The following is a 23612-nucleotide window of genomic DNA, read 5'->3' on the forward strand; positions in this document are numbered from 1 at the left end:
CCAGCCATCGGCCCCTTCGCCATATTTTAGGGAGAGTCAACCCGACGCATGGACGACGCGACTTTGATACATTAAAAGTTAAAATATGGCCACCAGACCATGGACCGAGCGAGATTTGTGTGCCTTATTCAGAACCAAATAATTTTAAACAGGTTTGATTTGGTGCTACGACACTAATAATCCTAGGTCTTGGCCTCGGATTGTATGTTTCATTGATAATTTTTATTTCATAGACAAGTATTTCTTAAATTTGAGACTTGCCGTACGAGCGTGTTAGATGCGCATATAGGTCCATTGGAGCACAACCGGGGATCGAAACTACGACCTCAGAGATAAGTCGCATTCTACTACGCATGCACGAGAGGTCAAACCCGCTTCATTATTACAAAATGCCTTTGTTGCCAGATAAAAATAAAACAACTAAATTGGTGTTTTGTAAAAATATTTATTTAATATGTACAATTTTGTATCTAAGCAGCAACAGGGACATTTACAGCGCTCAAAAGCCACAAGAATTAACAGAGAGCCGTCGGTTTATGGTCTTGAACAACAAAACAAAGATCTGCTTTACTGTAATGGCTACGAAATTTAGATTTAGACCCAGAGTGTTTGTAATTACGAAATGTTCTTAGACTAATACAACGGATGACAACTATTTTTTGCTAAAACAACAGTATGTATCCTATTTTGGGCTACGTTTTTACATACATTATTCAATATGTACTATAATTGTCCAAAGATTAAACTTTAAACCTGTCTACGTGTAACATTTATACACGAAGAAATATATATTCGTAAAACTCAACGCAACTAAAATATATCCGATATAAGTCCGCTTATTTTTATTTACAAATTTTTCAAACTTTTTTGCGAACGTTAATCTCAAACATACACACAATTAACAGTCTATTGCATTATTAAAATAATTTTGCCTATCGAATGCTTGATACAAAAGTTTCAGTAAAATTACTAAAAATAATTGTTTCAACCACCTATGGTTAACGAAGAAATTTCCAAAATCCTTCTTTGCTTATTAATTTTATTTCATTTATAAGCGTTATGCATTACAAATTGTAGCTTTGCCAGCCCCTTGTACAGAAATTGTGGTGTTTATAAAATTATTACGAGCACTATTCTAAAACACAAATAGCCGTACACATAATCGATATCACATCGCATAGTCTAATAATAAAAATATACATGTCGCTCAATATAATTACAATTTATATACAAGTGAGCCCACACAACGCTCCGATATTAAGTGAGCTCAGATCAAATTACAGCTAAATTCAAAATCACTGTCTCCTATATACACCCCGTCATGTGTATATGCAAAGGAAGATTATAAATATAATACAGGTATTGTTAATTTTTTTTATTCTTTTTTCTAATGCAAATTTAAACATCAAATTGATTAAAACTAAATACTTCGTAACTGTTTATTATCGGTATATACGATTTCTATAGATAATTCATGCTAATAGACTTATAAAATATCTTATGTTTGTGATATTACAAACAATAAACAGTTGTCGGAGTAGTAATAGCTCTATTTTGTACCACTTCATTAAACAAAAGAAAATAATTAATACAAAAAAAATATTTCAAGATTTGTAATTAATTGTTTCCTTTCTTACGCATCCCGAGTTCTATTTTATGTATTCTTATAGTGTATACGAAGTGTTACATCAAAGTGCTTTAATAATTATCAAATACAAATTGCAATAATATTAAAATACTAATACACAAATGTTACCGCATTTCGAATCATTGCTGAGCCTCTTACAATGTTGTATAGATAACAATTTACATGAACATTTTAATTATATAATAACGAGTTTAATATTATCATTAAATTTTCCACTAAAATTATTTATCTCCAGTTCTCAAAATTTTGAAACGGTATTTATTACATTGGTTGAACTTTTTATTAGTAATGGCGTAATGCAGTAACATTAGTGACAAGAGTGACCTATTCGGTAGCGGATGTATCGGTGGGAGCGCGCATGGGCGGGAAATGTCGAGGGTCGCGGATATCATAAGAGCCTCTTGGTGGTGACCCGGCCATTGCTGTGTTTAACTCGTGCTCACGTTCCGATTCTGATAGACCATATAAAGGGTTAGTCTGGTTCGAAGGACCATAACCGCGTGCTGTTTGTAATGGACCATTATGCTAAATGTATATTTATAGATGATTAATGGTTGATGAATGACTTACAAGTTATAAATTGGCCCAGGTCTACTGAATGAAGCGCAAAATATTTGTGATCCAACAACACCAACACACATTGCTTTGTGTGAAAATGTGGCAGTAGTTTTGAGAAACTAATTAAAATTGAGGAGTGGGAGTTCGAAAGGAGATTAAATTAATATCTTGTTTGATGGGTATTTGTACATTCTTAAGTAAATTCATAAAGAAACTAAATACATTTATTTTAGTTTTAAATTTAAAGAGTTTTTTCAAACAACACTGAATTTTTTGTGAAATTTTACTAGTAAACTGGGTACTAGGAAAGATTTTTTTGTGTTCGGAAAAAAATTACGCGCAAGGAACACATAATTGGGGTTAAGACCAATAACTGTTATTTAGCGACCCATCTCAACCAGTAAAAGCATAAATCTAGCTGCCGAAGCAAATGACTATGATGATAATGACATTGTTACGAAAAAAATATATTTTATAACGCCGTAAAATCACCATTAATCTTACATATAAAATAAAACACGCAACTCAAAAGTAATTTAATTTTAAAATTATCTATCCTATCCTAAAAGAAAGTAACAAAAAAACAAGTGCGTCGATATAGTTTCACATCGCCTTACAAAATGCTAACAATTATTACATATACTAAAAAGTTACCAGGATTAGATGGCAAAGCTTGGATCTCGAAAAATCTAGGTTTTTTAATATTATTTTATGTACTTAAAATACCTGTAGCGTTGGATTTTTAAATCATGGCAATTTTTTATAAATCAACAGAACTCGTCTTGAGTCAAATTTTAAAACTCCGCCTTTGGAGTTTTTGTTCGGTTAAAAATAAACATTGTTTTACTAAGAATAAAATACAATTTTAAATGATGATATTTAAAATGTAATTTTGCGTCTTAATACGCATTTACTGCCGTAACAAGTAAAACCTTAATTAAATAAATTATTCTTTGGAAAGGTATGATAGTCTTGACCCCACTGACACAAAAACACTCTGACAGACGACGCACACAACAGAACTATTTTCTTAAATGTAAAAGATTTAAGCGTTTATTGTACATCGCTCGCTCGGACTTTTATGTACCCCGTGATTTCGAAAAGCTTCTAGAAGGCTAGATTTGCCGGCGACATTACATCGGAGTGAATTAATGAGTACACTTTTTCAATCTACTCGAGAGTGGCGTGTCACTTACCCTTACTCGTCGTCACCGGCCGGCACCTGCACCTCTCCTGCCAAACCACACTAACGTACACACAACCACTCTCTATGTTCTATGGTCCTTATTCTATAATTTATAGTCTATGGCTAAACGCATAGACATTAAGTAGGAGCCGAGCGTTATGTGTAATAATAATACCCGTATGAGCGATTATCTTCCAGTAACAAGTCTTTATTAGGGCCGATCGCATTTGTATTTCTATAAAGTCAGTATTTACTCAGGTCATTCTCAGTGTCTATGGTTTTGCCAGTGATAATCACTCGATACTCACAGTAGTAACACGAAACAAAATCTCGAAAATAATCTAATTAGGGGGGGAAATAAGATGGGTAGGTTTGTTATATTTTTTTATTTATAAACTTAACCTAAGCTCGTGACTATCGAGCGATGATTCTATTATATCTTCGATCTAAACTTAACTAGGACTTACATAACAGAACAGTCGTCAGCTCTCGGAAGTATATAACAAACGAGTGCTTAGACAATGCCAGATTCAAAAAAAAACACCAAACAAAGCAAGGAGCAAAAGCAGGGGTTGGGCCAATCCGAAATTCGATACGATTAGTTTGGGAGACTCACCGAGGCCATAAGCACATTGACCTTGTGAATTATCATTGTCTATCTCACGTATCATGTATTTAAATCCTTGATATGAAAATGGAACTAGTGAGCGACCATTCTTAATCCAACTCAAACGTTAATACGTTGACTGGCTAAACTTATGAAAGTATTTAGTCAAAAAAATATATTGAAAAATTGCACTTATAACTTCGGTAAAAGAGACGGTCGGAAATTGGCGACTGAAAGACTGCAAACCTAACGCGACGACGCGGGAAAGTGAGGGTTAGGAGAAACTTTCATGGACTCGTGGATGGTCATGGTGGTGATGGAAAGAGGCAGATTGGTTATACAAAGCTTTTTGATATTGATTAGACGTATGTGGGTGGGTGATACGATACCGACTTGTAAAGTTGGTTACAGAGAAAAGGGATGATCGTTGATCAGAAATGTATGATAGAACTTGGGAAATCCAGATCCATCCACTTCTATGGTTGGTAGTGGTTGACACATCTGGTTATTTAAAGGTTCATAGATAAGGAATATAATATATAGTTGTTTGGAAATACATTTATGAGTTGGAGCTAGGATATGAAGTTTGGCAAGGGCGGGAAGTAATGGGTGAATGTGGTATGTCGGGTGAGTCATATACCTGTCATGTCTTCCGGGAGGCGTCCGCGCAGCGCGCCCGCGTAACTGCATCCCGAGGCGACTGCGGGGAACAATACGTCAGCCATCTACGCACTGCTTACGAGCAACGATCACTAGCCTATACTTATAAGCCCTCCCGCGTTGTTTAACTTTTTAGCTTTTCTTTTAGACATCTTCACTTCTACTGACTAAATAGACCTAGCCATTGAGCGATGGTTTTGTTATTTACTGACCTCATTAGAAGAAAAATTCCATGAATTACGTATGTATTTCAAGATGTTCTACTTAATTAACTAGCTCCTTTATTAAGATAATATCAAACATATAGCTCGATTTAAGCGATCAAAAATTCTAACATACCCAAATGTGATCGTTCCTGGTAATTTTACTTTTTTTTTATAGATTTGTTGACAGATCTTGTGCGATTAAATGGCTTGATTTGGGGACTTTAACATACTTATATAAAAGTCGGTTATTTTAAATGATAATTCATTTTGAAAGAAAACATAAATTCAGAGACGAAGAACCTAAATATGCAACAAAAATGACGTTCGGCAAGCGGTGACGGGAAGGAATGGAGAGGACGTTTACGAAAAGAATATTAGACAATGACGAGACAAATGTAGGGCCATGGCGTTAGAACTCTATCAAATGTGCTAGAGCCACACACCGGGCCGCATAATATTGGCGATGTTCCTTCTTAACATGAATAAGAAGCAAAAAAATGAGTTTAAAACAGTGCTGATTGATTGATCTTGGTTTATTATATTGTTTGAAATATTTGAGTTGCTAATTCTGGTCTCAGCTTAATAAATGAATAAGTTTTACAAGTATTTCAAACAAAATTAGAAATAACAATATCAAGATTGTAATGTTACAGGCAAAATAACTTATAATGAGATTTTAGTTTTTGCCTGTACGTTGATATTTCATGACTTAAACAATAATACTATATAGGATTGACGTTTACTTTACTTAAGCATTCAGTCTTGTCAAATTCAGTCTCATGTAACAACAAAAATAGATTAATAGGAACCATTATAAATCTAAATGTATACTTCAAACTTTAAAAACTTTGCAAATATTATATAGATTATTTATTATAATTTCAGTCGATCAATTAGCTAATTAGGCACAATAACAGTCTTTTCATTCTTATTTCTAGTTTTAAAATCAAACTATCCTAAATAGTATTAAAAAAAAATCATTTAACTAAACAAATATTCAGGCCCGTCAATCCTATATCCATTGCATTCGAGGAGTATATCGAATGTTTGTGGGTTGTGCGTATGTGTATGTGTACGTAAGGCCATACCATCGTTAGCGGGTGTTCGCGGCTCCAACAAACTGTGCGTACGGAGTAACGTACACTCCCCGCCTTCGGTTGGGTCTAACGAGTATACGTACAGAATGCCCTCAGAGGTCGCTACAAGCAAACGCGCTTGACGGGATACGCTGAAATTGAAAATAATCAAGTAAATATCCACTTAATTTATTGTTTTTGTGTTATTCCATGTGATTTGGTGACATTTCAACTTCTTAATGCAAGAGATTCTTTCTTAATTTTGCTCTGTAACTAATTCTCTAACGTTAACGTGCTGTAACTATAAACTGGCGCTCCTTCAATGCCATTTGGTGACGATGGAGCCAATAGCTGAGCGAATTCCTCTCCAAGGAAGAGGATTTTTTTAAAGAGTGTATTCTTTTATTTTTGGTGCAAGTCAAAGATCGACCCCTTCGTTCAACATTATAACCATTTTGTAGTCTATAGTACAATGCTATTTACCACTTAAGTCGTATATTGAAATACGTTCTAAAATATTAATCGAAAGCTATGGTTTCCTAGAAAAGCGGTGCCGTTAACTAACAGCCGTCTTTACGGTGGGCCAAGCTGTGGTTTCCTAGGAAGTAGTGTAGTTGTATTAATTATCACGCACAGCTACACGCGAAAAAAATTGAACTACTGTTTATCTATGACGGCCGTCATGCAAATGACAGCACCGCTATTTGACGTTATGGTGACACTCAACGTTCTCTAGAAAATCTACTCCGATGTTATTTATAGATAACGTATGGATGACGTCACCCAACGCTATATTACGGCCGTTAGATAACAGCACCGCTTTTTTAGGAAACCTTAGCTTAAGAGCGAAATTTGGCAGTCTCACCAGGTTTGCTGAATTGCACTTAAAACGCCTAGTTATGTTAATACCCCAACCCAAGTGTCTCTGACTACTTACGGGGGCTGTCTCAGCTCATGTATTATATGTATTCGAGACACAATAAACATTTTTGATTTGAAAAAAAAATAGCGTTTGAATCTATTAAACACATTTGTTTTATTTCTAACAATATTCATAACTGCCCATAGGTTTCCGCCTTAAATCAGTCGTAGCGTTAGTTATAATACAGCCGCCTCTTCAAGTAATGGACTACAATTAGAACCCCAAACAAAATGAGCTATTATTACAAAAAAAACTCTCTTTATAATATCATAAGATATACGTTAAATGTAAACAGAATGTGATAGGTGATACATACTTGGTGACCGCAGCTACAGCACGGTACCCAGCCCTGGGTAATTTGGCAGATGCAAAGGCCCGTCCCTGGCTTAGTACATCCGTAACCTGTGCAGGCAGATATACCAAGCCGGCGGACAAGGTCTGTGACATCCAGTCAACCCAGCCAGGCTCTGTTGGGGAATTGCCAGCTGCGGAGCTATCTTCTACCGCTCTTTCGGCGTTCTCCTGTAACCTGGTAGTTATTTGTTAATATGTGTTGTTTTTTTGTTGCTTTTGTGTACTTGTTCGATAAAATATTTTAAATTTTTTAGTTATTATTCTACCGGTTTAATTGAGTTAAACATTCATCTCAGTTATAATATATTTATACAATAACACTAATTAATGTTTAACTTATACAAAATCGAAAAAAACGTTCAGCAAAATTTGCTATTTTTCTTACATTTTTGGTCTTCACTTTTATGATCTTTTTCTTCCTTATTTGTAATAACTAAGTTCTAATATAATTGAAGTGTAAGTGTGTAAAATTTAACGTAATATTTTCTTATATTAAAAAAATGCATGTTATTGATTTTATTTTAGAAATTATAAATGTATACTGATGATATTTTGGTGTATTTGGTCAGCGTCATGTTTAGATTTAGATCCCATATTGTAATATGAATTTAATTATCAATATAGATACCAATTGAACAATATACATACCTAAACACATGTACAGTCTCCGTATTAGAAGTGGCAGCCAAATAAGCGCCACAAGCGCTGAAGGCCAAACAGGCGATTGACACGCAGCGCTTCATCCCGCGTCGGAACTCATAGAGGCGCGTACGCTCCGGAACTGCGAATACGCGTATAACCGTCCCGCGTTCGGAGGCGGTGGCCAATCGCCGCCCGCACATAGACCACGCCAGAGCGGCTAGAGGGCTGTCGTGAGCGCTGATTACACACTTGGCGTTCTGAAATTGTTTTTATTCGGTTTCAGAATCGCGCTTTATTGTTAATAAATGTGAAGTGCTTTCATCAAAATCAGTATAGTAAAAATTTGAGCAAAATAAAGTGTTATCAAGACCAAAATAATTACTCACAAATATTGAAATTTATTAAATCTGTACTTTAATACTTTACTTAGATACATAAAATAGTTAATATGTGTTGTCTTATAAAAACAGAAGACTACCAGGATTCTCTTTGATAAAGCACTTTCATTAAGTAAAACAACGCAATTTTTTTTTCTTTCAGAATATAAAGATTCACATACCAAATGAACAGCGTCAAATATCTGCACCTCACCCACGGCGCTAGACCCTGGATATGCCACGTAGCAGTGATCAACACAAGGCGACAACGCACACAGACCGCGTGCGTTCGGTGGCGTGTCTCTGATCGTATGAAGGATCTTCATGTCCCGAATGTTGTGAATGTGGAGGGACTCTTCCAGGCATACTATAAGCCTCTGAAAACATGAAAGAAATGTAATGTAACTATACTACACTACATCTTATATCATTGTTTATTGTGGAAGGCCTAGTCTCGCTAGAGAAGGGGCATGTTAAAAATACATAACTGACGAGCACGTAAGGCGAATGTCATGAAAGTGGATGTAGCCAGAGAGATAGATATGTCGGGACCGTAGCAGATGAAAATCCGTAGTATATGACTACATTTTAGAGAAAAAGGCGTCAATGTATAAATAATATAAAATTGTTTAATGACACCATATTAAATCTCCTTTTATCCTTACCTGTTCAGGGATTATTAGCCCAGAAGTAACCGTTATAACTTGCCTCTATACAAAGTATTGTGTCTATATTATTGTCTCCTCAAGATTATACTATAACTCATTCCATTTTAATATATATACTATAGCAATAATATGTAGTAGCAAAATATGTTGCTAAGCTCAAAACTCGAAGACGGTTTGACCAATTTGAATATCTTTTTAAATTTATTCTTAAACCTATGAGGTTCTTATGGAGAGAAAATTGGAAAAACATATTCGAAAAATGTCTTTCATTCCGGAAAGACGGAAAAAATTCTATGGGAGAGCATAGAAAAAAAGGTAGGCTAAGTAAAAGTCACATTAAGGCGAAACAAAGTTCGCATACAAATATCCATAAGCTTTCTTAACGACGTTCAGATTTCAGCAATCAAATTGTAACAAGAACAAATGATCTTACAAATTTTGAATGTAATATTAATATTACTGATCCACAGATACTTTCTCCAGGCAATATTTGGTTAGGGACTTTAACACGGTATACTTACAGAGCGATTCAGTTTCACAGCCAGGATCGTATTGCTGTAACTGTAGTTACAAATCTCTGTTCCCTTTTTGTAGTGGCATACTATCAGCTTCCTGAAATGAAAAAAATAAATAAAAAATTACACTTACGCGTTTTGCTATTGAATACTATAAATCCATCCCTTTGTGATACTTGATTAAATGCGATCTTTTATGGTCATTTAATTTTTTTTATTAAACCGTTACTTTTCCACTTAAAGGCAGTCTTAGCAAAAAGTAAACCTTAAGAATTATATCATAAGTTGAAGGTATAAAAGATGATTTTTGAATTAAAAGGTTAAAACCTGTCTTTGATCTGGCCATTGACCTTTAATATAATAAAAATTTTGGGTACATTTTTCGCATTAGTATTGTTAAGATCACGTCATCCAGTACGCGTCGAGTACAATAAAAGGAAGTTATATGCCAATTTAGACTGCTTGGACTTCGCTTGCATTAATCTAATGAATTTTGTGACTAATGTAAATAGTTGTAAGAAATTTCCTGAGCACAGTAGCGTAACTATACCATCTGGGGCCCGTGGCAATTTCTGTTGGGGCCCTATCAGTAAAAATCGTCACGTTGTACTCAGTTTAATTTTAATATACTTCGAGATTTTCAGCGTAGTCAATTACACGTTGTATATGTCCCACTAATGCGACAGTAATAACTCCTCTCTTAGGCGAGAGGGAATGGTTTGTAGTCCCCACGCTAGCCCAATGCGTATTGCATTCATCCATAGAACATAATATCTCAATACATTCATCATCTTTTCGCTAGCTTTTCGGTGCAGGAAACGTGAGGAAACCTGCATACATTTACAATGAAATAAAAATTTTGAGGTCGCGGCCTTATGGGCAGGGGCCTTCTTGTGTCGGGGGCCCGTGGCATTTTGCCAGCCCTGCCACCCTATTGTTACGCCGTGCCTGAGCACTTAGCATTTCTCATTAAATTAGCCTACAAAGGCGATATACGATCTTGTAATTGCACTGACCACTGATCTATAATAGTTATAATAACGCAAATTAAATGATATTTTTATAGACACTCACGTTCCTCAAGGTAACATTTATATTGAAAATCTGTACAAACATGATATGAAAATGACGCGATATTACAATAATAATTGTGAATTATATCAACATTCACACAATATAACGTGAATTGCACAGAATATGTATTTTATTTAAATAACGCCGTCAAAACAATTCTTGTATAGAATGTTAACAAGATCATATGATTAAAAGGTTTACGACTCTAAGTCAACGAACTATATTATCAGAAATTACGTATTTTTCAGTAAACAATTAAACTCGATAACAGCTGATTAATCCTGTTTATACATGGTCATGATTTTATATCTCCTTACATTGTATTATTGATAACTTAAATAATATAAAAAAAAATATATGAGACAAGCAGACTACAAGGAAGAAGTACTAGGTAGCAGATTTCTTTAGGCTGATATTTAATTTGTAACCCTAACACAGTGGACCCCCGGTAATCCGGCACCCTCTGTAATCCGACACGTCTATTATTTATTATTGAATATTTTTTGACAATCTTTGCTCATGCCTGATTGAAAAAGTTATAGCTTGTACGAACCCCCACTATTGTGCTCGCAGCATAGGGTATTGTAATCATTCTGATTGCTTAGTTAAATATATAATAAAGCATGATTTGTACTTCAGAGTACATTCATATAACACATAGGATCGTAACAATGTATCTGTAATTTGTCGGATTACAAGGTACTCTTTTGTTAAAAATTCCGGTCTTAGGCAGTACTCAATAATCCTACAAATTCGATAGTCCAACACTGCCCTGCTAAATGTTCGTCGGATAACCGGTCCACCCTAAAATTAAAAGAAAACAACCTATACCTTTTTTTCCGATTCAATAGGTCTCTTGATTAAGATCACTGTTTTAAAACGAGACAGCAATCATACAGCGATATTTCTTAATGTAATCCTACGCTGCAATTTGCAAGACGCATTAAGGTCTAGATGAGTTTTTTTTTCGAAAATTTAATCGACAATCGAGATTAGAAATATACAGCTTACGGGCTTATGATCGGTCTAAAGACCCGGAGGGATAGCTGTCTTAGATGATGAATATCTATGGGTACTTAGAACAGACTATTGCAAATAAGTTGAAAATATTTTTGTTTATAAAAATCGCTGATACATGCGTGAACAATGCATGTACATACTGCGCTATACACGGGTATGACGAATGCTATCGTGTATCGTGAAGCACGTGTAGTGACGTCCAAGCCACACCACGGGTCAACAGTTATCGTCAGATTACACACGTTTGGGTAAAGCTATACTCATATCAAATAAAATAAATTTTAATGAGTTATATAAAAGGAAACTTAAAATACAATAGGTCGGTTGAGACTCTGAATTTTACGCATTGGAATTTCTAATCACTGATCAGCAATACCGTATCTCACAACAAATCAACAGGTCTATGTATTTTTGACATAAATGTAAGCCGTTTTCGAGTAGATGATGAACGTCAACCGTTGAAACATTTGTTTTGAAGTCTGCGTGCGTCTTGGTTCGGTCGATTTGAAAAAGAACTAAACACAACTTAAAATATACTGAGATTTAAAAATGTATAACAAAAGGATTTCTATTTTTTAGTTATACTATTTTTTAAATATTTTTATATAAAATTTAGTCCATGTAAATACATGAATAAATCACAAACGTTACGGTACATTAATGGCTTTGATATATCGTATGAGACAGACATGCGTGGCCTTATCTGCTGATTGCAGCGGAACACTGGATTATTTATTTACATATGTCTATAGTTTACCCGAGTACCTATTACTCATTTACAATTTCTTTACAACACTCGAAACGTCGACTTATGTGAATAATGTAATAGTCTCATTTATGCCCTAGTGGAATTTGTTAATGAGTCTTATCATACTGTCATTACAATTGCTAAAAATGGTCGTAATACATACGAATTTTAAATGCAACAGTTTAGACAAAGTGCATTACGTCAATTTTATAATTGTATTAAATTGATGTATTAATGGCTTAATTTGCTACGTATAAGCCTTGTCAGTTGACAATGATGGCAAAATAACAGATTGCAGGATGCAAATCGATTTTGACGTAACCAGTAAATGATAACCTCTCCGCTCCTTTGCATCCGTTTACTGTTGACCTAGTTACGTCTATTTTTATACGAATGTAAATCCTTATGATAATATCAAATTACGGAACAGTTCAGTTTGCGAAAACGCTCTGTTAAAATAGAATTTACGTTTACTGAAGCCGGAGTTCCATCAATTAGGTGAAAAATTAGCCATCGGTTACGGTATACACGTCTTACTATGGATAAAAATAGTAGCGCTACAACATTTCAGTCTGGGCCACAGATTTCTTTATTTGTAGTAAAAAAAAAATCTAAAAGGCAAGGAGGTGGTGTCGATTCTTACGATGTTTTTTTTCACCGTCGACCAAGTGATAAGAGCGCAAGATGCACAATAAGTCTATTGGTCTACGACCACAGGGATTGCACACTGAAGACTAAGCAAATACTTCTCTTCTACTGTGGATTAGCTTTTACTTAGCTGTAGTAAAATAAAATTTGTTTTCCTAATAAAAATAACTAGCTTATATGCAACAAAATCTGTCCCCAAGACAAAAGCTACGATAGTTTATGTGTTGAATTAAATGTATTTTATAGTTAATACTAAAAATAAACAAAGCAAATCTCAATATTCGTGCATATTCCTTTCTTAATAAAACCTTGGACGTAGTCACGCTAAGTGTTATTCGTATAACATACGTTATATCACTGCCCTTGCCAATATAAATGAATGAGTTGTTAACTGTTCATTTCACTGTATTATTTAGTCAGAGATAGAGTAGTTTTCCTTTAATTCCTTCCTTTGCTGCTAATGATAACTTAAGTTTTAGACAATTTAACGACAACTAATTGAAATTTGCTCAAAAAAATATCAATTAAATATTTTTACTTTTTTTCAAACTGTAAAAACAATTGTGCCTCGAAATCGATGAAATTCCATGTAACGTATAAAATTCCTAATACAGTGGTTAATTTAACATTAACTAATGGACCGAGTTAGTTACAAACATTAAGCTAAACGTTAGGCAATCCTTACTACAGAATTTAGGTTGTTTATAATGAGTACTTGTTCTATGAGAATTACTTTTCAAAATAACACTGTCCATCGCTGTAGACACTTAGATTTCTTAATTGTTACAAATCATAACCCAAATACGCTCTGCAAATTAAAAGAGACGTAACATTAATAAGTGGTTTATCAAACAAAAACGGGCACATAATTAACCTTGAAAATAATTCCATCGAAAATAGCCTCTAGTACGTTCGTCTTATTACAATATTCTAGTTACATTTTTTGACGAAAATCCTTCATGCTAGACGGGATGTTATAACTCCTGGCCCGGGCCCATCTACGAGCGAGACGGTGGCGCTATAGGTGTTTAGTGGGTCATAAAGGCCTACATATCTACATAGTCCTGTATGTATGCGTAACATTGAATTAAAACCCTTTTCATTTTCATTAAAAGGTAAACCTTAATACACAATAATATTTAGACTATGAGATTATTAGTACCGATCGCTTCTAATAAAAATTGGTAAAATTATCGTAACAATACAAGCCGTTATCTCAAATAAAAACTACGCACACACAATCCGTAAGGTCATACAGCTACACTTCCGCGTTACTTTATATCTTAATTTTAATAAAATAGTGTTAGGTATGTCTAAATTATGTTAACAGTTAACAAGATTCAACAGTTATTTTTAAATTTAAGCTGTTTAACTTGGATTAATTGACATCGGTGGAACGTTTAAAAACATATATATCTGCCTACTATTACTGTTATTAAAAAACTAATAGACTGTTTCCATTAAGAGTTGCTCTTAGAGAGTCTTTTCGTTCTTTTCGTTATAGAAACAATTATTTCTTGAATAGGTATCAAGATTTTTATATTGGTACATACAAAGACGTATATACTCTTATCAAGCTTAGGCTTCCTGAAACACTATTTTAAATACGCAATAGCCTAATCGATAAACAACAAACTTTTAACATTACTAATAAAATAATATGAAAACAAACATTTCAATACGTCACAATTGCGCGTAATATAGTTTAATCTATCATATTTTTCTTGAATTTCGCATGATATTAAGGAGCTGTAATGATAAGACGATTATGATTGTACGGTACGTTTGTTTAGGGCAGGTGAATGTCTCGGTCAAGTTCGAGCATTGTTTACTTTGCAGCTTCAAATTAAGTGTTCCGATGTTTTTACTCCAGGATTCTGGCTCCTACCATGTACGGAATTAGATTCCGAAAATCTTAAAAGCAGGGGCTTTAATGAGTGCCGAGTTTCAAGGCCGCTGAAGTGCCGGTTGATTGCAGTACAAAATAACAGAGGCAAACTAAAATAAGGTTAGAAAAGTACATAGGAATCGAGATGGAAACGTTCACAAGGTTAAACAAGCAGACCGAAGATTGTGGCGAGTAGACCTCTGCGAGACAAAAGAAGCCATGACTCATGAGGGCTTGTAGCGTCACTGGAGAAACGGACTTTTGTTAGAACGTTGTTGAGAATTGTTATTAGGAAATGATGTGACATTTATAAAACTGCATTTGTCAAATCGGCTGTTCATGAAAATCCCCCCAGTGCTTACTGTATGAACTAACGTATCGTATATAACGTAGTTATGAACTTAGTTCGTACGTTATACTTAGTATAACTACTTAGTATAATCGCATTCTCTCTATGTGTGTGTGTGAGGATGCTACATACTGATGTAGCCCCCACACCACGGACGCGGGTCTGGGCTACACTCAGAGACTAATCGCCTACGTCGTCCACACTCTAAAGTCATTCAACCCGAGGCAAACAAAAATAAACCCCAGGTTGTATAAACTGCCTATTTCTAATAAGATCGATAATTACTTTAAAATTTAACAAAATTCCCTATATCGACTGATGAAATGATGATGAAAGCCAATTGATTTCGACCCTCTAGGATGTCCGTCGTTAAATTGAGGGGAATTACATAGAGTTTACACTTTATTTATAATAAAAATCTAAAGTTTTAACATATGATAGATTTTATCACATTATTACATCATCATTTCTCCTGAGAGCGCTAAAATATAGTTATTTAAAAGAAGTCAATATGGCCACAATATTGACGTTATTAAAATTATTTTAATTACCGCAAATGTTTAAACGTATACGTTACACTAATGGGTTCCTTATCGCCTCTGCTTTATTGGTTAACTGACATGACGAAATCAGTGATTTTGGGTTCGATTCAGCAAAAAAAAACCAGTTATAAGAAACGTTGGTAGATGATCTACTTGACTTAAACATCAATGAAACGGTTAAAATTGCTTATCCTCCTCACTGGGGAGGCATAGGACTTCATACTATATTATTGTCTAATAATATACTTTGTAAGTACTGGAAAACTTTGATAAGAAATCGCAGTATGTCAATCTATCTCTTAAAGATAAACCTCATATAAAACGTAAAATGACATTTCAATAATAAATAAGAGACCACATTTCGGTTCGATGCTATATTTGCAAAGCGTTATATGTATTTACCGTCATCTGTATCTTACAATTCCGAACATTAACTAAAACTATAGTCACCACTCAGCAGTCACTATTTATATCGTAGTAAAGGTCGCAATGTCAAACACTCGCCAAACACGAAACATTTAAATTTCTTCATGTAAGCGTAAAACAAGATCATACGTCATAATAGACGCTTTCGATATTTTAATAATAATATTCTAGAGAATTCTCGCAGTTATATATCTATATTTCACAGCTGTTCAAATTAAAAATAATCCTTAATATTTTAATTAGTTTTACATAATGTAAAAACTAATGTTTAAATTTGTAAAAAGACGTAGAAGATTTCATATTCATTTCTATGCACCTCAACGCAACTCATGCGCAGTCACTAGATACAAAATGCTTTGCCAGCCGTTACTTTTAATAAAAAGAAACGAGTCGTATTATAATGATTGGTATTTTGGATATAAATCGGATGTTAATAGTCATTAGTTAATATTTTGTTACCTGAATCTAAGTCATATCATTCCTGATAATAAAAAAATTGTATCTAAATCGCCGGCGTAATTTCTTCATATTACACAAAATAGAATAAATAATAGTATAATTATGTAATTGATTAGATAAATTAGTTTATTACTAATTTCAAGTAAAAATATCAGTTTGTTATACACAAGGGTTGCTATGGAGTATGGAAACTATTATTTTGTGATTGAATACCATTGCAAAATGTTGTGTAAGATTATCTAAGATTTTTTGCTTAATTTACTGTTATAGTTTTTATGTAATGTAAAAAATAATAGTTCTACGTATGTATACTTATAATTGCTGCAGAATAATTATGTTTCAATTTTAGCATATATTTAACGTATTTTATGTGAACAACAACATATGGTTAATTTTTTTTTTTAAGCCCGAGACATACTTTAATAAGATACCATTGATGCCACAATACATAATATCTGACTACTAGACAAATCTCTTGAATATAAAATAGTTACTAATTCCACACTTCATAGAAAATATAATTAAATATGTATTACAATCATCATTTGTGTTATTTCATTAAATACTTAATTTATTTTTCATGATAATTACCATTTAAGAACTAATACAATTAAGATAATTGAGAATTAAAAGTGATTATGTGCCGCATATTATAAATATTTTAGATGTGTTTAGTAATATTTTGGTTGATAAAACATTGATATAAATATATGTATAACATTTACTTTTATAACTTGTATATAATATATACATTTATTGCATAACAGGTGTTCAGTTAAGTTTAGCACTAAAACATAAACATTGGATAATTACCTTGGAGCAGATACTGTGACAATAGCGACCAGGGAACTGCTGAACAGTCTGTCAACCAGACATGTTTCCTGTCCAGAGCGGCTCCCATAAATCTCTTCAATGCCATCATCAGGAGTTAATGAAAATAAGTGATATCCACTACTGCTGCCTGCTACTAGTGATCTGAAAGTAAAAACATTAAATGATAATAAAATGATACATAGCTTATGTTACTAAGCTAAGCTTTTGTTACTTAGTTTATATAATACTGATTCATTTAATAAATTATTAACTGAAGCCTTAGTAGCAGTATTAATAAGGACTTCACTAAACTAAAAAGAGAAAGTTGAGACAAATATTCGGACACTTTATCTAATTTGTATTACTTAATGATTTATTTATTATTATCACTTTTAACATAGTTTAAATAAAACAATGAGCGGATACACAAATTTATTTATTTATTAGTCCATAGTTACATTATAACAGTAATATTGTTTGAAAATCATAATTTTCAAAAAAATACCACAATGCCAATCTATAAAAAAAGGGAAATGAAATGGCCCAAATAATCAATATAAAACACAATAGACTAGTCCTGCCACAAAAGCCCTCACACAGAATAAAAAAAGTGCAGGTAAGAATTACCCTAAGAATTTATATGCCATATCCTTTGTTTAACAAAATAAAAAAACCAAAAGAGAAAATACCACATTCTAACTAACAAGCAACACCCCTAAAAGCAATTTTATATACATAAAGCTTAAGTGCATTTTAATGAAATCATAACAGTATTATCTCATCTAGATAACATCCAGATAAGTTCTTTAGAGCATCAGTCCTGTTGAATAAGGAAAAGCCCACACCATAACAAATGTCAGCTGTTTAGAATGCAAACTAACAATAGCGATATAACAGAGGTCACATAGACAAGGTTGTGAATATGTCGAAGACGCTCACGAAAATCGTATTCATTGTTTATTATGAGTTCTATATAGTTACGAAAACATTGGCAATGACATATTGCATCATCGCCAAGCCTGGTTAACTGCGTTTTTAACTAAACCATCGTTAACGTGACCCTTTCGCGGTTTAGCAACTACCAAACCCGAGAGCAGCCTTGACGTTCATTATTGTATCATAAATACACATTTATCTATTTATAATAACAACGTTCTTTATAAGCAACTTTTTCCTTATATTTCTCGATCTCTTTATCATATTTTATGTAATAGAAATATAGAATACTTACGTGCAATCTTGGTTAAATTGTACAAATATTCCACCTGCATTTGGTCCCTCTGAGCTGTTACCTCCTCCCAAACTCATTGGAACGTCCGTAGCTACAATTTTCTCTAAAAACTAATTACGTTTACAGTCATACGCGCACTACGACCTTTGTTACCACGCACAAACAGTCAAACACCAGATGTAAATAATAAAAACTTGAATATTCGTCACAAGCTCAATTTTTGACACAAAGAACGACCTTGTTGACTGCTAAAAACAAGCCCCCTCCCTCACACTGCAAAACTAATGACTACGAATTGCCAATCACAGATCACCCGTCGCCATTTGCCAATAAAAAAATTATTTGCAATGTTACCACAAACTTAAAGTTTTTTTTCCCAAAGTTTAACAAAATTTAAGTGATTGCTCATGTAGAAAAATACTCTTAAGCACTTTAAATAGTTTTGACTTCTAGTTAATAAAACTATGAAGTCATTAGCTTTTTAATGTTGTAAGATATATAACTTGCATACGGAAAACATTCTTGATAAAAGCGGCCCCACCGATTATTATGAAAAATTTCCTAAAATTGACGGATTGTTTTTAATATGGCAAGAATTTAAAAACATTGTATTGCCACCCTTATACATAACATATACATATTTTGAATCAAAAATTAAGAAAAAGAAAAGTGTTAGAGAGTAGAGGGATATATTTAGAGGATAAATAATGGCTATAAATATAATTATATTTATAGGCATTATTTATCGGAATGTTCTCCACATGAAAAAACTGAATTCAGTAGTCGCAAAAGACTTGTTAATTGTCATTAACGTCACTTGGTGGTAACACAACATGTGGTTTTTGTTATTGCCGAATTGCTGTTCAAATTTTAAAAGTTGTTAATTTAAACAATTTTTGTGTTAACATAGAGTTAATATATCTAGGTGCTTGATTCAAACTTAAGTTTTATTGCTAAAAATGGGCCGAAAAATACCCGCTAAGAAACATCGTGGTGTAAAAGATCCTCTAGTTCAGCATGCTCGGCGAATGCAAAGGTTTTAATTATGATACAAATTTCCTATCAATATTTATTCTAAGTATCTGCCGTTCCGTTAATAATTTAAATTATTTTTTCAGCTTAAAAGACAAAATAAATGCACCACCCATCGATCCTGATGAGCAACCAGTTCCGCGGTCGTTATCTCGACTATTTGCATTTCAAGATAATGGGAAAGTTACAAAAAAGAAGAAGAAACTAAGTTTACCTAGTAAAGGTTAGTTTAAATCCACCTAAGTTTTGGTGGTTTTTGGTTTCCCTCTATATGTCAAGTTCTAACCAAAATGCGTAACAATTATTTCTAATTAGTTTAAACAATATGACTTGAATTATATCTTCAAGGAATAACTAACTTATTCAGATACTAAATGAAGTAGATAGCAAAATAATTAAGGTATTATAAATATTTCTCCAATATTTCAGAAAGTATCCAAAAAGGTGTAGGTGTTAATCCCATTACCCAGTTAAAAAAGTTACCTGGAGAGTCTGGAAGGGGCTTTTCATTAAGAATAAACAGTGCAATACGAGCCCTTCATGATCCCATCGATGAAGAGGAGTATCCAGTAAGTTTTAACAATAAAGCAACTGGTATTACTATATGCAAAGATACTTGTTGATTAACCATATAAAACATATAAACCAGTTTTGATTTAGCAGTTGTGTTAAAAATAGATTAGTTAGGTAGATTTTAGTTTCCTTTAGAAGAGATATAAAGGTTCTTTCATAAATATAATAATAATAATCAATGGCGCTACAACCTTTTTAGGTCTGGGCCTCAGATTTCTGTATCTGTTTCATGATTGTTTGTGAATTGAATAGGCAAGTAGGTGATCAGCGTTCTGTGCCTGACACACACCATCTTTTGGGTCTAAGGCAAGCCGGTTTCCTCACAATGTTTTCCTTTACCGTTTGATCTAATGTTAAATACATACATAGTAAGAAAATCCCTTGGTGCACAGCCGGGGATCGAACCTACCACCTCAGGGATGAGAGTCGCACGCTGAAGCCACTAGGCCAACACTGTTCTTTCATAAATATATATTATCATTGTTTTAATATTTTTGTCATGACTTAAAAATTCGTATAATAATATTTTGTAAACAAATTATGCATTACTTTGATAAAACTATTAAGGTACTCTATTTATATTAAGTTGTGATTGTATTATTATAGCAAGACTTAGAACATGAAGATGTAAAAGGTGAACGAATGTTCGATCAACGTGAACGACGAAGGCGGAAAAAAAAGGGCAAACAGAATGATGAAGAACCAAAATTGACACGCACTCAGAAATTTGCTTTAAAAAAAAAGGCGAAGAAAGAAAAAGCTGCTGCTGTGAGTCAATTTTTTAAAGTTTTTATATCTAAACCAATCTTTGATGGATAATTTAACATAATATGGGGCACAGCAGTGTACCCACCAGCGAAAAAGCAGGACACAGCCATACTATATATCTTTTTCTCAAAACACCTCAGGCCATATTCTATGCCCTATAACTATGTTGTGGATAAAATTAGAAGCCTGATTTTCTGTTACCATGCAGGGATTGTGTAAACACAGTAAATGTTAATTTTATTATGTGTGAACCGGTAGTTTAAGCCTAACTTAAATAACTAATCAATCATGATTTGTATTTTGATAGGGTCACTATAAAATGTTGTTAGTTTAGCTAATTTCGTAATAACTCAAGACAGAATTTACCTTAAGTAGGGATTGGGTCAATTACAGCTTTTTACTTTAGAACTGCTTTGCGAGATTTGTTTTTTGTTATAAATTATGTTCTAGATGACATTATATATTATGTCCCCATGCAATGATACTATTATACTAAATAAACATAACTTGAAAACAACATAGTGCAATGTGGGCATAAATAATAAGTCCAGATGGGTTATTTACACTGCCAATACTTACCCTCTTAAATATTCAATCCAGCTTATTTTCATTATAAGACCTTTTTATACAGGAAGAAGAGATAAAAGAAGTGGTTTATGAACATGTGGAATTTGGTGACATAACACATGCTCCACCCAATCTCACTGTACGGCCCAAGATGAGAGGACAAGATAGTACATCAGTGGGAGCACCTAGAGTAACTATAGATGAACATATAATAAATCAGTCAAACGTCAAAAGTCAACTTCTCTTCTTCTTTGTAAATTTAATATGTTTATTTAAATATAATGAACACACTGGCTAGTTTCCCGAATTCATAATTTGAAGCAGCATCTAAACAGAAATATTAAGGGAAAAACTGGCCCATATTACTGAAGATAAAAAGCAAATAAACTTTAAAAACGATGTGGTTGAGGGATTACTGTGAATTCTATAGATATTCCTGTGTTACAGTGCTTGTAACCAAACTCTGCCAATGCGGCTTCACTGATTTTATAATTTTTTTCGTGTGTATTTGGTAGGTCTGCGGTTTTAAACTATTTTTGTACTCCTAAGTGATAAGGGTGGTCCACTCCATTTTTTTAATCATTGGGCAATTTACACTTTAAAAAATACGTATTTTGCTTAATTTTCACCCTTAATTTTTATAATAAAATTTATATCCAATCCAAACAATGTTTGCTGTGTCAGCTAATAATAAGTATATTTTTTTAATTCTAGCCTGGTCGTAAAGAGCTTTTGCTGAGCTCAATGCTATCTGGAAACACTAAAAATGACATAGTAAACGCGGCAGATGTAGCGCGACGCGAACGAGCGAGGCTTGACGTTGTCGCAGCCTATAGAGAACTCAAGAAACAGAAGAGGCTAGAAACTAAAACTAAGAAAAAATGATAAATTGTGCAAAATACTTTATTAGTTATTTATTCTGCAAATTCTTTTATTATTCTCCTACCATCCTCTGCTTATATGAGTGTCTTCTTTTCATCTTGGAACACATTTCAAGGTGAAACATCTATCTTAATAGAATTGTATGCAACTGTATAAGAACGGATAATAAAACATTGGCCGAATAGTATCTCATTGTTATATTATATTCGTATTACTATGTTTGCAAGAAAAAACAAACGTCTGTTTTAAATAAGGCGCTAATTGAAATCGCATCGGAGGACGAAGACTACCTGACAAAATTTGTCTTGATAGCAATTTAGAAAATTACATCTCGAATATTGAACAAAGTTTTGCAAATTTGCTATTACCAGAATTTACTACGAAATTCATTATGTTAAAGTACAAAAAAGCGTAGAATGGCGGCAAAACATCACCGCGTATGCGTTAATTTAGGATTTCGCGCCTACTATTGGTCAATTAGCAAATTTATGCAATTTCTATACGCGTATGTAAATTACGTATTTAAGGAAGTTCTTATTTCAGTCATAACAAAGTTCTAATTCGAAATTGATTCTTATTAATAACGTAGTTTTATTAATTAAATAAAATTACATAGTACAGTTAAGTCTAGATAGTTTTATATATATATATTTTTTAAATCATGAATACAGAACACAACGTTGCATTATTACGAAATTTGTCGATTGCATTGATTGGTATTAATCAATAGGAATTTCTTAGGTCGATAGTTGAAATGTTAAGAGAAGAGATATAATGAGGTTGTTTTTGCTTTGAAGTTTCTAATAAAAGTTGATTAAATACAATTACTTTTTGTTATCGATTGTACTAAATGTTAATTAGTACAATTGATAATTGTACGTTAGTTCAACTATTAAGTTTTAAATTCTGACATAAATATATATATATATATATATATTTATATAGATAATAAATATAGTTCTTTTATAAATAACGTATTACTATTCGATTTTCTTTTTCCCTATCACATATACTTGCTAAATATAATTTCTATTGCAAGAGAGTTGAAATGAGCATAAATAAAAAGTTTAATGTAATATATTATTATAATTTTTGGAAACGATTATATATTTTATATACTTCTATCGCCTTGGACCAGTTGGTCATGCACTTGATTTGTCGGTTTACACCTTA

The 23612-nt window shown here is 33.2% G+C and overlaps 2 protein-coding genes across 5 annotated transcripts; one reads left to right on the top strand and one right to left on the bottom strand.

Annotated features, from left to right (window-relative positions):
• Positions 1 to 425: 425 nt before the first annotated feature.
• On the bottom strand, positions 426 to 18911 carry LOC123708045 (WD repeat domain phosphoinositide-interacting protein 2). 4 transcript variants are annotated; one of them, XM_045658506.1, is made up of 10 exons: positions 18618 to 18911; positions 17387 to 17548; positions 9426 to 9516; positions 8419 to 8613; positions 7866 to 8116; positions 7180 to 7392; positions 5954 to 6093; positions 4640 to 4699; positions 3403 to 3439; positions 1963 to 2100 (listed from the first exon to the last, which is right to left on the bottom strand). In XM_045658506.1, the coding sequence occupies exons 1-9, from the start codon at positions 18692 to 18694 to the stop codon at positions 3405 to 3407; spliced, it is 1224 nt and encodes a 407-aa protein (XP_045514462.1). In that variant the 5' UTR covers positions 18695 to 18911; the 3' UTR covers positions 1963 to 2100; positions 3403 to 3404. The 4 variants fall into 4 exon arrangements, with proteins under 4 accessions (XP_045514460.1, XP_045514461.1, XP_045514462.1 ...); XM_045658504.1 differs by lacking the exon at positions 3403 to 3439 and having other exon boundaries at positions 426 to 2100; XM_045658507.1 differs by lacking the exon at positions 4640 to 4699 and having other exon boundaries at positions 18618 to 18910.
• A 517-nt stretch (positions 18912 to 19428) lies between these two features.
• On the top strand, positions 19429 to 22626 carry LOC123708997 (coiled-coil domain-containing protein 137). Its single transcript, XM_045660070.1, has 6 exons — positions 19429 to 19653; positions 19736 to 19872; positions 20079 to 20218; positions 20829 to 20990; positions 21622 to 21747; positions 22272 to 22626. The coding sequence occupies exons 1-6, from the start codon at positions 19577 to 19579 to the stop codon at positions 22440 to 22442; spliced, it is 813 nt and encodes a 270-aa protein (XP_045516026.1). The 5' UTR covers positions 19429 to 19576; the 3' UTR covers positions 22443 to 22626.
• Positions 22627 to 23612: the final 986 nt, after the last annotated feature.

This window comes from Pieris brassicae, chromosome 4, assembly GCF_905147105.1.
Source record: "Pieris brassicae chromosome 4, ilPieBrab1.1, whole genome shotgun sequence".
Lineage (NCBI taxonomy): Eukaryota > Metazoa > Arthropoda > Insecta > Lepidoptera > Pieridae > Pieris > Pieris brassicae.

What these genes read in the sequence shown, in the direction of transcription:
- LOC123708997 (XM_045660070.1), top strand. Translation starts at nt 19,577, where the DNA reads ATGGGCCGAAAAATACCCGCTAAGAAACATCGTGGTGTAAAAGATCCT. An exon ending in CATGCTCGGCGAATGCAAAG is followed by an intron (nt 19,654 to 19,735) that starts GTTTTAATTATG and finishes TTATTTTTTCAG; the next exon opens with CTTAAAAGACAAAATAAATG. An exon ending in AGAAAGAAAAAGCTGCTGCT is followed by an intron (nt 20,991 to 21,621) that starts GTGAGTCAATTT and finishes CTTTTTATACAG; the next exon opens with GAAGAAGAGATAAAAGAAGT.
- LOC123708045 (XM_045658504.1), bottom strand. Translation starts at nt 18,694, where the DNA reads ATGAGTTTGGGAGGAGGTAACAGCTCAGAGGGACCAAATGCAGGTGGA. An exon ending in TATTTGACGCTGTTCATTTG is followed by an intron (nt 8,117 to 8,418) that starts GTATGTGAATCT and finishes AAACAATTTCAG; the next exon opens with AACGCCAAGTGTGTAATCAG. An exon ending in CCTCCCGGAAGACATGACAG is followed by an intron (nt 2,101 to 4,639) that starts GTATATGACTCA and finishes ATGGTCTATCAG; the next exon opens with AATCGGAACGTGAGCACGAG.